Source organism: Elephas maximus, chromosome 16 (assembly GCF_024166365.1).
Source record: "Elephas maximus indicus isolate mEleMax1 chromosome 16, mEleMax1 primary haplotype, whole genome shotgun sequence".
Classification (NCBI taxonomy): Eukaryota; Metazoa; Chordata; class Mammalia; order Proboscidea; family Elephantidae; genus Elephas; species Elephas maximus.
The window spans coordinates 79,813,358-79,828,357 of record NC_064834.1 but is presented as its reverse complement, the minus strand read 5'-3'; the positions used below and the strand labels follow the sequence as shown (position 1 = coordinate 79,828,357).

Below are 15,000 nucleotides of genomic sequence, written 5' to 3'. Positions count from 1 at the left end.
TGAGGGTGTTACTTGTGTCCGAAATGGTTTGGACCAGCTGTTGGCGGCGTGGCCGCCGGAGGCCCCCTGAGCCACCTATTTCAAAATCCCCTTTTGACAGCTGGGTGGTGGGTGGCGGGCAGCAGGGGCTCTTGGAGTGGTGGGTGCTGGATGCCACCCCCGTCCTTGGGTTGAAAACCTACCGCAGGAGGTCCCTGTGTCCAACCCAACAATTAGTGCGAGAATGACTGGGAGCAGGTTTACAGAGACATATGGTGGCAATTTTCCTATGAATGATGCCCTATGGCTTTTCCTGCAAACTTAAACCCAGGATCGTTTGCAGATATTTTTCTTAAAGAGCACTGTGGCTCCTGAGTCTCCGGGTGACAGCTCGGAGGTGGAATTCCAAGACGATGGTCCAATTTGTGCTCATTTTGGTAATTATATCCAACCGGCAAGGGTCCGCCTCTCACAGCCAGCACCACTGAGCGCCCGTTCCCTGTGTGGTTTTTGTAGCTGATCACGCCCCACGCCATCCGCGTCCAGACCCCACCGCGACACATTCCCGGAGTTGTCGAGGTCACCCTGTCCTACAAATCCAAGCAGTTCTGCAAAGGTGCTCCTGGGAGGTTCGTGTACACTGGTGAGTCTGCATTTCCAACTTGGTGCTGATGTGGTCGGTACCCCTTCCCCACAAGATGCTCTATCTGTGGTTCCTGGTGCCACACAGGAGGGTGCGGGCTTCCCTAGGAAGGATGGGAGAGGCACCTGTGGCCCGCTGTTGGGTTTAGCCACGCGAAGGGTCTCTGGGCCCTGGTCTGAGACTGCAGCCTCCAGCAGCATGCGATTGTGGGTACATCCTCTCCTGTCTGCGGACCTGTACCTGTAAGGCAAGGTGGTGGTGAACCCTCACCTGCTCACGGGGTGGGGGCGGGGGGGTGGGGTTGTCCGTAACCACAATCACAGAGTAGGGGGCTTGCATGCGCCACCTCTCACCCCTGCAGCAGCCCTGTGAGGCCACTGGGATCCAGTTGCAGAAATTGAGGCCCAGAGAGGTCAGTTCAGGTGCTCAGGGTCACGCCCCGAGTCAGCGAGAGGCCCTGTATAAAGCCAGTTCTCGCGCACCAAACCTGGGGTCTTAGCCCCACACAGCCCTGCTCCTTTAAAAACCGCCCAGGCTCCTGGGGGATCTGTACTCTGGAATGCTCTCGGGCCTCTTGATACTGTTCACAAATGGGAGTGGGTGCCCTCGAAGCTCACGTTTGCTGTCTGAGAGCTGTGCTGCACTTTGCTTTGACCGCAGGAGGGTGAATTAGCACTCTTTGCCTGGGGTTGCTACTGAGAAGTGCTGTGAATAAACCTCAATTTCGGGCGTGTTTGCATTTTGATGTCTAGTCGTAGCCAACTCTGAAAGCCGCACTATTTGAGAGGTGTTTTTAATGATGGACAACACCATGAGGTTGAGAGGGACACATGCTGGTTCTTGTGTGTTTGTAGTCTTAAACGCTGTGCAATGCCTGCTGACCTTAGGTCCTGGGGTGGCCACCAGGTGAGCATAGGACCCTGGGTTGGGGGCAGTGGCTTCAGCCTTGCTCTACACCCCCCAAGGGGGCAGCCTGGCAAGTCTGACTCTCCTTGGGCTGCGGTCCCTTCCTCCATGGCTCACCGGGCCCCTTGCACTGTGAGCTTCCAGGAGGTAGTGGGTTACTCGCCATGCCCCCTTCTAGAAAGGACTGGACAAATGAGGAACGTAAAATGGGAGGTCTCCCATGACCTACTTTTCAACAGGCCCAGTATTACCCAGGGTGTGCCTAGACAGGGGCCCTCCTGAAAGCCGGGCCACTGCTCCCAGACACCCAGACCCACCTATGCTGGGCCACCAGGGCCACCTCAGCTCCTCTATGGGTGGAGGGCATGGGGCAATGCCCAGTACCCTCTGCAGGGTCAAGGCCACCCTAGGGGCCCGTGTTCTTCATGGGACCAGCACACACTCCAGGAGCTGGACCTGTGGATGGCCAAGTGGGAAGTGGGCAGAGCAAAGAGCTGATGGGGTGCCCCACCACTTTGGGGTCAGGGTGCTTGTGGTCTCCTAGTAAGACCAGAAGTTGAGAGAGGCCTGATCCTCCATTTTCCGAGGCCCCAGTACACTAAGAAAGGAAGACACAGCAAAACAGAGTTATACAAATTGGGGTGTGTTTTAAATGTGTAAACGGTTACTAGGAGCCCTGGTGGCACAGTGGTTAAGTGCTCACCTGCTAACCAAAAGGTCCGTGGTTTGAACCCACAAACTGCTCCATGGGAGAAAGATGTGGCAATCTGTTTCTGTAAAGATTTATAGCCTTGGAAACTCTATGGGGCAGTTCTACTCTGTCCTATAGGGTTATTACGTGTGGAAGTCACCTTGACCGTAATGGGTTTTTTGTTTAAGCAGTTAGTGATCGGCTGCTAACTGAAAGGTTGTCAGTTTGAACCCACCCAGCAGCTCAGAATAAGAACTGCTTGCATAAAGATTACACCCAAGAAAACCCAATGCGGCAGCTCTACTCTGTCACATGGGGTTTCCATGAGTCAGAATTAGCTCGATGGCAACGGGTTTGGTGTTTTGGTCTATGTACATCAACAAATGAGTGCTTCTGCCCTGTGCAAGACTACAACTGCTGTGGGTACCAGGCCGTTTGGAGATGTCAGAGGCCCAAATCTGCCCTTTGAGCTGAGCATCTTTGCTGCAGGGTCCGTTTTCAGGGATGGACCGCAACCAGGCCAGGTCCAGATGGACCATTCCTCTCCATGGTGCTGGTTGCCATGGGGCAGACACAGCTCTGGGTTTCAGGCTATTGAGGCAGCGTGGTGGCTGGAAGGACCCAGGGCCTAAGTCAGAGCAAGCTCGGGGTAGGTGTGTGACCTGGGCCTGGTGCTTCCCAACCCTCTGAGTCTCAGCTTTCTCATCTGCCCCATCTAGAGGGGGTTTGGTGAAGACCAGGGAGAATTTATGTGGAGTGCCTGACATGTGGCACCTATGGCAAAAAGTCTGTTGTTTGCTGCTGTCAAGTTGGCCCAAATCATGGTGATCCCATGCACAACAGGATAAGACCGTTAGGATCCATAGGGTTTTCACTGGCTGATTTCTGGAAGTAGATCACGAAGCCTTTCTTCCTAGTCCCTCTTAGTCTGGAAGCTCTGCTGAAACCTGTTCAGCATCATGACAACATGCAAGCCTCCATTGGCTGACTGGTGGTCGCTTTGAAGGAGGAGTCCCTGGGTGACATAAACAGTGACTGTGCTTGACTGCTAAAGAGAAGGTTGGAGGTTTGAGTGCACCCAGAAGAAAGGCCTAGCGATCTGCTTGTGAAAAATCAGCCATTGAAAACTCTCTGAAGCACAGTTCTACCCTGACACACATGGGGTCCCCAGGAGTTGGAATCCACTTGGTGGCAACCGCAGAAAGGCTTAACTCTGTTGGGGTCCGTGGGAATCGCGCCCAAGTCCTGAGCTCCTTACAGGAAAGAAGGCTCACTGTCTGCTCTGGAGCCTGTGTTGACATGCATAGGCAGCAGGCCCGTGTCAGGTGGGGCCTCCCTGTGTGGCTCACGTGTCCACAGCCTGTGGCTCCTGGTGCAAGCATGTGTCCCTGCAAGAGGAGGCTTCTCGACACAGAAACTGTGCGCAGGTCTCGCGTTATCGAGCCAGGCTCTGCCCCAGCCCTTGGCTGAATTCTCCGTGGATGCCTTCTGCGGTGGGTCTTTTGCTAAATTCGGATCTTTGCACGTGTGAGCTTTTGGGGGACGGGAGGGTTGGCATGGCTGTTGTTCTGAGCAGCAGTTTTCTCTTTTTAGAGACGTGTAATAGCAGAAAGCCCCGCCCTCTGCCTTCCTTCCTCTGCCCTCTGACTGTGGAGGATTCTGGCCCAGCCTGGGGGCCCCCGGTTTGTGGGAGGGGCCAGCGGGAGGGGCCAGCGGGAGGGGCCAGTGGGAGGAGCCAGTGGGAGGGGCCAGGCACCACATGGCCCTGCGATCTGCCGCCTTCCCACGCACAGCCTGGCCCAGGCCCTGCTCTCTGTCGATGGAGGGCAGCACAGCCATCAGCCCCTGGTCCCCAGGCCTCTGCCGGAGGGAAGTAGCTTATTCCTGAGTGACTTCCAGGCCCACCTGGCTTGTCCAAACCCATGGCTGCGGTGTCCCCACTGAGGACTGGGCTGCTTGGCCCCCAGCTTGGGTCTTGGCTGCCCACGGCTTTGGGGACTGCCCCCGTCAGGAGGTGCCCACGTCCTGGCCTTCTCAATGCCGCTATTCAGCAAGCTCTGACCGCAGCCCCGCCCCCCTACTCATTACCGGGAATATACATTTCAAACACTGTAAGGTATCCGGCTCTCCGCTGGCAGGGAGCAGAGGAAAGGTGAGGTCATAACCTGTCTGACCTGGAAGCTCGTGTCTGATTTGCATGGCCCTGGAATTGATGCGGACAATGAGATAATCACTGCTGAAAGCCGAGCCGGCCCCCTGCGTGTCCCAGCACCAAGGGCAGCCCCGCGGGGAGGGAGGCCAGTCCCCTGGGCGTCTGCTTCCCATCAGTGTCCCCCAGGCCCGGAGGCTGCTGGGACACCCTCACAGTTAACCTTCCCGGTGTGAGGGCGGCGGAGGGGCCGCCAGGCAGTGGAATAATGAACCTCCTGGCAGAGGAGGGGGCCGCCCCAGCCCCTCTGCCGCCAGCCAGCCCACCGGGCGCTGGGGCGACTTTGCAAAAGGCTGCAATGATCTGTTTACAGTGATCTGAAAAATACCAGGTTTTTCAGGCCCAGACCCCATTCTTCAACCCGGAATGGGCAGGGAAGGCAGGCCAGGCCCCATCCATCCAGGCCTTTTTGCGGCTGCTTCCAACTACTACAAAGATACAATTACCTTGGGAGACAGTGGCAGGCAGCTCAGTTGATTAGCACGGTGAATTAAAAGAATGAGTCACAAATGACATGTCCGGCGCTTCCATACCAGTCCTTTGTATTCCCAATGTAGCTCACCCCTGTTGTAAGAAGGTCAGAAATTAGAGAGAGAGAACAATTTTCAAGCAGCTAGCACTTAGGAGCAGAATTAACAGTCACTCTGTATGTAATTGCCAGTTAATAGTAAATTGCCTTCTAGACTGTAAAATGCAATATAAACTGGTGGGCACCTAAAATTAAATTAATGAGATATTTGCTGCATTTAAAAGTGAATAGTGCAAATTAATAACGGAGTGCAATGCTGGTTTTAATATTTGTCTAATAGTGTATCGTTTGCTTGTTTAATAATAATTAAAACCAGCCCCCAATGTCCTACCTGAGAACCTCAGGGTTGAGGTGAACTGAGCAACTCCATGTTTATAATTCCACCAGTAGAAACACATCAGATTGTTAAGAGTAATAAAAGAAATCATTTTTTAATTAGAATATAGGTATTACAGTGTGATTTGATTAAGACAAATTGGGATTTGTATGCTTCTAATTGAAATTATGTTACAGCGAAGACGACTTTTACAGACACGTTTGCGAGGGTGAAACAGTATTCCACCAACACACGGGTTACTGTTTTCTTAAAATGTCCATTTTGCTTAATGGTTTCCTATTAAACAACAGCATCCAGGCTGCTTAACAGCAGCTTCCCTTCCTACCCAGTTCCAGGAAACCCCACAGCCTAACTCGAGGGGAGCATTTAAAGGTGACCTCTTTCCCCTGAATGTTTGGTCGACCCACCCTCATTTTAGAGATTTCTTTTGCTAATTAAAGAAATTATCGCAAATTACCGGGAGTCAACATGTCGTCTTCGACAGACTGAACCTAGTCACTAAACAAGATATTGGCAGTCGATAATAAACACGTCCGGCGAGGACCCCAGAGTGCTCAACCGCTGAAGGCGTGGAACCATTCCCAGGCCTGCAGTGCATTTACGAGACGGGACATAAAAATGATTATTTTCTGCACAAAGACGTGCATTCAATTTCAGGCTTATGAAATCATTACTCAACCAGTAATTGCTAACAGTTTGTGTTCTTTCTGATACAGTATTTACGTTGCCCTTTTTTTTCCCTTAAATCAGATTGTGCCTGAAAGCTGACGACACATCAGGGGTGGTGGCCCCGTGTCTTTGGGTGCCATCCTGGCACCCGTAGCCTGAGCGTTTCCTCTCTGGGTCTGCCACGTCCCTTGGAGGGCTTCCACCGCGAACCCTCAGTCACTGCACTCTGCAAGGCGCTCCTGTTTCTGGAGTGTTTTAAAGATCTTTTGTGTGCGTTCAAATGCGGTGCTGTCAACAGCACTGTGACACACTGTGGGGTCGATAGCGCCCTTCGACCACAGCCAGCACCAACGAGCTGTCTCCCAGGCCGGTGCTCTTCAGACAAATTACTTGTATCCACAGAGCAAATGGTTCTTAATTGCCTCCCACAAATCATACTATTTTTACTATGCTAAACTCAATGCTAATGCCTTCCTTAAATGTAAACCACCCGATTATTTCCATTATAAATTTTTAACCACCAGAGTGGACACGGTGCAGAGACTGGCACTTTAATCACGGGCGCTGTAGTTGGGGGGACACTTTCGGCCAGTCCAGCCTGTTGCTTCTGGGCGCTGCCACCTGCCCGTCCAGGCCTGGCGCTCAGTTGTAGACTGTCCACTCCCCTCTGCCCTTGGGCACTCCTGTGGCCATAGTGGTTTTCCCTGGTCCCAGTTTGCCAGTTTAAGGCTGTCCCCCGAAGTCAGTGTGTCGTCATTGTCTCCAGCCATCCCCTGGAAGGCTGACACCTTTGCTTTTAGAGCATGTTCGTTCTACCAAAGAATAGCTCGGGGGCCTGTGCTTTCAACTCCAGCTAGCTCTAGACGAGTCGAGAATTAGACGCTGGGAGATTATTCAGATAATGTATCTGGAGTGATACCATTTCTCCTCCAACCCAACCCCACTTGTTTAACTCTTGTCGTTTGTTTGTTACTGTTTGTTGTTAACTGCCACTGAGTCGGCCCTGACTCTCGGCGACCTATGTATAACAGAGCAAAACGTTGCCTGACCCTGCACCATCTTCACCACGGTTGGTATGTTTGAGCCCATCGTTGCGGCTGTTGCGTCAACCCATCTTATTAAGCGTTTCCCTCGTTTTCGCTGACCCACTACTTTACCAAGTAGTGACTGTTATTCCTTAATGATGTGGCCAAAGTGAGCTAAAAGTAAGTCTTGCCATCCTTGATTCTTCCCCTTGGGTGGAGTGGTGCAGATACCTGCCTCTTTCACTTCACCTGGGAGTGGAGATGACTGGCCATCTTTGGGATCATTTGCAGGATCCTTGCTGCCCCTTGGGGAGACCCCCAGAGGAAGGGAGGGTGCTCACACTGTCCCAGCTCCCTGCTGGTGACAACATTAAGCCAGATAACGATCAGTTAATCTGCCCGCATGCTGAGTGTTGGTTGGAAGGGCAGCTCCAATGAGGTGCCTTTTTACAGAGTGGCACCTCGAGGGCTCCGGGTCATTGCTGTTCCTGCTCCTTCCTGTCTCAGAGGAGGCAAGGAGAATGAGACACACCGTTTGTGCTATTGCACAAGTAGACTATTTGTCCTAATCAGTGACACCCATTTACTGGAATTGCTTAAAATGAACTATACCTCATACAGAAATCGCACATTTAGAGAGTTCCATTCATCATCTGAAAATTGAGGGCCAGTAAACTTTTCTGTTCCTCCAGTGGGATCACAGGCATGCATCAAAATGTTAAAAATGATTGGTGAGAAGGAACTGTCACCCATTTATCAAGGAAAAGAACATTATTTGCTAATTTCCCGACCAGGCTGGTGACAGGGTGCTTCGTCTTTAGACCCGCGGTGACCAGCGTGGCCTTTTTGTTATTAGTACAAGTCAAGCGCTTTTGGGCTGTTGCTAACAAGACACATTTGTCTGTCATCAGAGAGGGCTTTATTTTTTCTCCAAGTGGCAGTGACCAAAGCCTGCCCCCCGCATCCCGATTGGCTGCGTTCTTGGGTCTGCTCGGACCCAGGAGAAGGCTGGGCTGATAAATCACAAAGTTTCTGTGCTAAGATGATGGCACCGACCCTGCAGCACCAAGCCTGACAAAACGGAGCAGTGAGGGGACAGCCATCCATCTTCCCGAAAGGACAAAAAGGTCATCTGGGTTTCACTTAATAACGGTTGCCGGGTGGGCGCCAGAGGCTGTCCTGGCCTCCTTCGGCTAAGCCCCCAGCATAGGCAGGGTCCCGCGCACCACTTGCCACCTCTGCGGCAGCCGGAAGGAGGAGAATCAGAGGAATAGGAAAGCTCCAAATTTGGGATTTTTATTTCGAGTTTCTGATTGACAACAATGCCAAATCACACACTTGAACACAACTTGGAGGGGTACAGAGAGGCGGTGTGGGATTGGGGGGGGCTGTTGAAATGGACTAATGAGACAACCCAGGTGCCCCTCCACAGATGAATGGGTAAACAAAATGCAGTCCGTCCATACAATGGAATATTACTCAGCCATAAAGAGGAACGAAGTCCTGATACATACTGTGGGATAGATGAATCTTGGGAACGTGATGCTGAGTGAAAGAGGCTGGACACAAAAGGGCAAATACTGTATGACCTGCTGATTTGAAAAGTCTAGAATAGGCAAATGCACAGAGACGGAAAGGAGAGTAGAGGCGCCTGGGGGCTGGCAGGAGGGGGAGTGGGGAGTTATTCCTTAATGGGTTCTGAGTTTCTGTTGTTGGGGTGACAGTTGCACACCATGTGACTGTAATTTATGCCACTGAATGGAACTTAAAAATGGTTAAAATAGCAAATTTTTCGTTGTATTAGATATATATATATGTACATATATATATACATATATATGTATACATACCATTACCCACTGCCTTCGAGTTGATTTTGACTTGTAGTGACCCTATAGGACAGAGTAGAACTGCCCCTTAGATTTCCAAGGAACGGCTGGTGGATTCAAACTGCTGACCTTTTGGCTAGCAGCCATAGTTCTTAACCACCAGGGCTCCATATATACATAGATACACATATATATCTACCACGATAACATTTAAAAAAAATGAGCTTACAGTAATTTAAAAGTCAACAAAATGAATGTAGTCAAATAAAGTTCAGGCTAAAGCAGGGATCATAACGTGTAAAAATAAAATGACACAAACCACCCCAGCAAGAGCCCCAACAGGCTAGACGGTGAAGACCCAGGGAAACATCTCTGCAGAACTTTCCACGGCAGGGCGTGGCTCTTACGATGCCAAACAGGAGCTGGACTAGACCACGGTGTGGTCGCAGAGCAGTACAGCAAACCCAGCATGACTGCTTTTTTTTCTTTCTGGCTCACAGCAGCCACGGGTGCCAGACCTCCTCCCACCAAATCCATTTGGCCGGACATATGGCCAAATGCTGACAGCCAAGGCTGGAAATTGGTAACGAGAGCGTTTTGCCCTGGCGTGGACCATGCGAGCCGGCACGGTGTGACCGCTTTCCTTCTAAACCTTAATTTGTGGAGGTTTCTGGACCTGTCCAACACACAAGCTCTAGGCTGGGGCTTGGAGCACATAAGCATAGACCGAGAAAAAGTATATAATTTGTAATTATAGTATATAATTGTAAACACAATTATAATTTTCATCAGTTGGGCCTTTAAAAAAAATAGTAGCCTTTTTTTAGGGAAGCTTAAGTTTACAGAAAAATCATACAAAAATTATAGAGAGTTCCATAACCCTCTCTCTCCCCCTACACACTTTTCTGTTGTTATTAACACCTTGCATTCGTGCGGTACATTTGTTACGATGGATGAGCCTGCATACTTTCTTATTAACTAAAGTCCGCAGCTTATATCAGGTTTCACACTTTGCATTGGACAGTCCTGTGGGTTTTGACAAATACATAATGCCGTGTGTCATCATTGTTACAGTATCATACAGAATAGTTTCGCTGCCCTAAAAATACCCTGTGCTCCATCTAGCCAACCCTCCCCTTGCCCCCAAGCCCAGGCCGACCACTCATCTTTCCACTGCCTTGACGGTTTTCCTGGTTATAGAAGGCCTTATAGCTGGCATCATATAGTCTGGAGCCCTTTCAGACTGGCTTCTTTGACTGAGCAGCGTGCAGCTGGGCCTTTCTTAGCACTTGCAGAAAATGTAGAATGAGTAACATCTTTCTTCCCTTGAAATGGTGTCTAAATGAAACAACAACAGCAACAAGACGGAAGGCCATTAGCTGGGACGTGGGCTGTGGGCTGCACCAAAAGTGGAGAAGTTCGAAGGCTCTTAATGAGTGTATGGAGTGACTCGGTTTCACAGGGGACTGGAGGACATGGGGCACACATGCTCTGTAAGACTCATTACAGAGTGTGTTAAATTTTAAATACAGAAACTCCCATTGAGACAGTAGACCACTGCACATTTTGGGAAGCGTTGGCGTACGTCACCTTCCGAGGAAAATTTCTTAAAGGTGCAGCATCATGGGGGCTCACATTCCTTCTCCTCCCTTCTAGGCGCCGCCTTTTCCTCCTGTGGCATACCCCCTTTCTACCTCTTCCCTGTGTGAAAAGGCTGTTACCTGATTAAGTGAGGCCTGGGCTGTCCCCTGGACCCTCACCCACTCCAGGTGTTCGATGGCCCTCAAGGAAGCACGAAGTCAAGAAGCCCAGGTTGTTGGATTTCAGGTCCTCTGCCAAATTCCTTCTCCTTTTCATCTGCTTTTATTTTCCAAGGAGAAGGCTCTGGCCTGGCATCTCCCTTCCGGCCCTTTATTACACAGGCCCCACTTGTCTCAGCCCCAGAATGGAGTGGGCTGGGGGCTTGGGACCACTCTTCCCTCTACCCCCTGAACCTGTGCACTCAAGGTGGGGCATGAATGGCTAGGGCATGGTGATCACCTTTGCCCTTGATTTTGAAGACCAGTTTGGTGTTTTTCCTAATCAGCATGTTCCCATCCAGACGCATCCCATGAGAGCTTTGAGGCCTGTTGGCAATGGGCCCCTGAACAGCCCGCCACCAAGGGTTTCTTGGCGTTTTTACAATTGTAGAACCTTCATGCTAGGGTAGGGGGTTGGGCATAGATGACTGCTGTATGACCCCTCAACCCCAGGTCACGGTGTAGCCCAAACTAAAGATAGCAAGTATGTCTTGTCATTGGCGAAAATGGTACTTGTTCAGAAGTTAGCTGAGCTTCGATACCATAAACAAGGTGAATGTGTCTCTACCAGACCCTCTGTGAGGTGTTGGGGCTACAGCCTAACTGGGCTCCCTGCCCTCGTGAAGCATACGTGCTGCCTTTTCATCTAGATCCAAGGAGAGGGCTTGGCCTCTGCCTGGTCTTGGGGTGGCGCCATGTTGGTGCACACCTGCCACGTGCCCAGTTCTGCATCCACCTCTTGGGTTGCAAGTCCCTCTTCCTTGCTACCCCCAATTCTGTGACCATCTGGGAATGATCTTCAAAGCAAGTGGTGGTGTCTAAGAGTGAGATGTCAAAGCTTAGTCAACATGATCTTCAGTGTTGAGGATTTTCCTGTTGTGTGCCTGGGGCAGGTACTCAGCTGGGTGCTGCGGGCAATTCAGAGAAGGAGGGACACTGTAGGCACTATGGTTGGGGTGATGGGTGAGTGACGCACCCTCGTCTATTCAGTTATGGGTTCCTTGTCAGGGGAGGAATACCTGCCATCCTGGAATCCTGATAGCTCTCAGCAAAAGTCTGATGCTCAAACCAGTTACATCCAGTAGGCTCTAAATCTTGTGGAATGAAACAAGATATAAAAATGGAATTAGTGAAATGATCACAGCATACCAAAAAGGGTGTGAGGCCCCATGGGATTTGATAGGAGTGAGAGCCCCTGGTGGGGTGGTATTAGGGCTGGCATCCCTGCACCTCGGGGTGCTCATCAGCGGGGTTGATGATTTCCAGGCAGAAGGAACTTGGGGAAGTTGGAGGGAGCAGGCTGGGGCTGCGGCCGTGATGGGGCTGAGCAGGACAGAAGGCTAGAAAGGGAGATTGGACGAGGACATTGTAGCCTTCTGGTTACTGTACAGCTGGGATTTGGGGGCTGCTTGTGTGGAAATGGAATCATGATGGCGTAGTGGTTAAGCACTGTGGCTGCTAGCCAAAAGGTCAGCAGTTTGAATTCACCAGTCGCTTCCTGAGAACTCTATAGGGCAGTTCTGCTCTGTCCTGTAGGGTCACTATGAGTCGGAATCGACGGCAACGGGGTTTTTGTTTTTGTGTGGAAACAAGGCTGTTTACCAGTAACCAGTCGCTGTCGAGTCGACCCTGACTCATGGCAGCCCCGTGTGTGTCCGAGTAGAACTTGGGGTTTTTAGTGGCTGAGTTTCCAGAAGCGGATCGCCAGGCCTTTCTTCTGAGGTCTCTGGGTGGCCTCAAGTTTCCCACCTTTCAATCAGCAGCCAAGCAGGTTAACCATTTGTATCACCCAGGGCCATAAAGGGCCACTACGAGTCGGAATCGACTTGACGCAATGGGTTTGGTTTGGTTTGGTTTGGGGCCATAATCCAGAATCTCATGTCCTAGGGACTGTGATTTTGGGGGATGTCAGTATTTAAATTAATCTTCGCGATGTACTTAAGAGGCCTTGCTTAGAACATTCACTTTATTCTTTATTCAGCCTGATAAACCAGGAGTTTAAAAAATGCCTTCATGGAGCTTCAGAAGGGCAGTCAAGTTGGGAAACTGAGTTATGCTCCCTAAATGGGCCTTCTCCCTCCCCCCAGTTTGGTTCTTATTTCATCCACGTGGCAGTTACTCCAGTGTGAGTCTTCATTCTTTTACAAAAGTACTAGAAGGGTTTTATTGCCAGATAACATTCAGACCTTGGAAAGTGTTTCCATCAGCGTAGGTGTAGCTGACACATACATCCTAATTCAGATTAGAAATGTTACATTCGCTTGAAAAAATTTTTATTCAGATATATTCACATATGATAAAACACACCCTTTTGAAGTATACAATTAAGTGGTCTTTCAGTATATTCGCAAAGCTGTGCCACCATCTTCCTGTCTAATTCCAGAAAACCCAGACCTATTCACACTCATTCCCATCTCCCCTATTCCACCCCCATGCCCTGGCAACTTTTTTTTTTTTTTTTAAATAATATTTTATTGTGTTTTCGGTGAAGGTTTACACAGAAGTTTAGGCTCCCATTCAACAATTTCTACGCAGATTGTTCAGTGACATTGGCTCCATCCTTCACAATGCTTGAGCATTCTCAATATTTCCATTCTGGTTGTTCCATTGCCTGGCAACTTTTAATTTGTTTTGTCTCTATTCGTTTGCCTATTGTGGACATTTCATATAAGTAGAAGCATGCAATATGTGGCCTTCGATGTCTGGCTTCTTTGACTCAGCATCATGTTTTCAAGGTCCATCCATGTCGTTGTAGGGTATATCAGGACTTCAGTCCTTTTTAGGGCCGAGTAATATTCCATCCTGTGCATAGACCACATTTTGTGTATCCATTCATCCACTGGTGGACACTCGGGTTGCTCCCGCATTTTGGCGATTATGAATCACGCTGCCACGAACTTGTGCGTGGACCTTCTCCAAATCGAATGCACTGTGACCTCTTCCAAGTCGGCTGTGATTTTCAGTCATTTCTGAGCACCCACTATGCACCCTGCACAGGGAAGGGGGCTACTGAGGGAGGCAGGGCTGTCTGTACAGCTGCCCTCAGAGGACAGCGGACCCCCCACAGGCTCTGGGAGCCCAGGGCAGGGGTGGGCTCTTCCTTTTGTCCCTAGCTGAGGCAGGGACACCTCGGCTTGGCAGTGGGTTGAATGTTTCATTCACCTCTGTAGAGAGATTTTACGCTGGTTTAAAGTGTGCAAATCCATTGCCCGGATGGTTTTCCACAGAGCATAATGCTTCCTGGTTGGTTTTTAAGCCCCGTGCCCCCCAAAATCTCTCAGAGGGTTCATAATGTTAGGTAGTGCCTGGTTCTTGTGTGACGTTGACAACGGTGTTTATTCACTGGTGTCTCCCTTGGCTGGTGGACCGTGTTCTTCCATTCCTAAAGCAGAGCTTAAATTGGTTAAAATAGCTTTGTGAGAGGGTTCAAGGGTTATGGGATGGCTGGGGCCGTTTCCCAACCTCAGAGCCGCCCCCTTGTAGAGAGCCTGTCTCTAGGTCCCCGCCCCCGAGGCCGTGGCCCCCGGAGCGGGCACGTCTGGTGCTCCATGCCCGCTCGATTTCCTAGCTGCTGGCGGGCTTGGGAGATGCAGCTTCCACCTGACTATAAAAGCCGTCATCCAACGTCCTCTTAGAAGTATGTAAACAGAAATGTTTGAATGCAGTCCAGTAGTTGTCAGCAGGGTATTATTTTGGTAACAAGGAAGCTGAGCTGTCCCCTTTTCTGCTTTTGGTGTCACATCACAATGCCACCATCCTCTGCCAGGCAGTGCTGAATGGGGCCAGTCCCAGTGCAGGGGGCCTGGCTGGGCAGGCCGTGTGAATGCCCACACGGGATTCCAGTCCCAGCGCGGAGACTCCTGACTTCCAGTTAGGAGTCCAAAATGTGGCACTTTTCCATCCGCAGGAAGACTTGGTTGTACAAATGCCCTACCAGGAGCGGGTTGGAGGGAATTCTGGAATCCCTACCGCGTGACCCTGGAGGCTGGCCCTGGGCAGGTCTGAGTTATCCGTGTTAGCATTGGGAGGCCTGGGACCGTGCAGAAACCCCAAAGTAACTTTTATGAGGGTGAAACCAGGGTGAGCCTCTCGGTGTAGCAAAAGGGTGACTTTCATCTTTCTGTGTGCCATCTCCCCGGGCGGTCTGCCCTGAGCCAGGTTGGGGAGCCTAGGTGGTCCCTGCAGGCCCTGTGCTGCCCAGCGAAGGGAGGCACAGAGCTGGCCAGGCCTTTGTGTCTCCCATGCACGCCACACCGTCCACTCACCCTGCCGAGTCCTGTGATTGAAATTCATTGCCAAATTTATTGAGAAATTAATGAGAAAAGCTGCAAAGTATTGACTTTGAGAGGAAAACACAACTCATCTTGAATGAGGAGGAAAATGC

The 15,000-nt window shown here is 50.6% G+C and overlaps 1 protein-coding gene across 9 annotated transcripts in view; it reads left to right on the top strand.

Moving 5' to 3' along the window:
• Nucleotides 1-15,000, top strand: part of EBF3 (EBF transcription factor 3) — a 136,987-nt gene that overhangs the window by 103,860 nt on the left and 18,127 nt on the right. For all 9 annotated transcript variants that reach the window (XM_049855412.1, XM_049855410.1, XM_049855409.1 and 6 more), the window contains exon 10: nt 496-622. In XM_049855412.1, the coding sequence (XP_049711369.1) occupies nt 496-622 (127 nt within the window). The remainder of the gene's footprint in view (nt 1-495; nt 623-15,000) is intronic.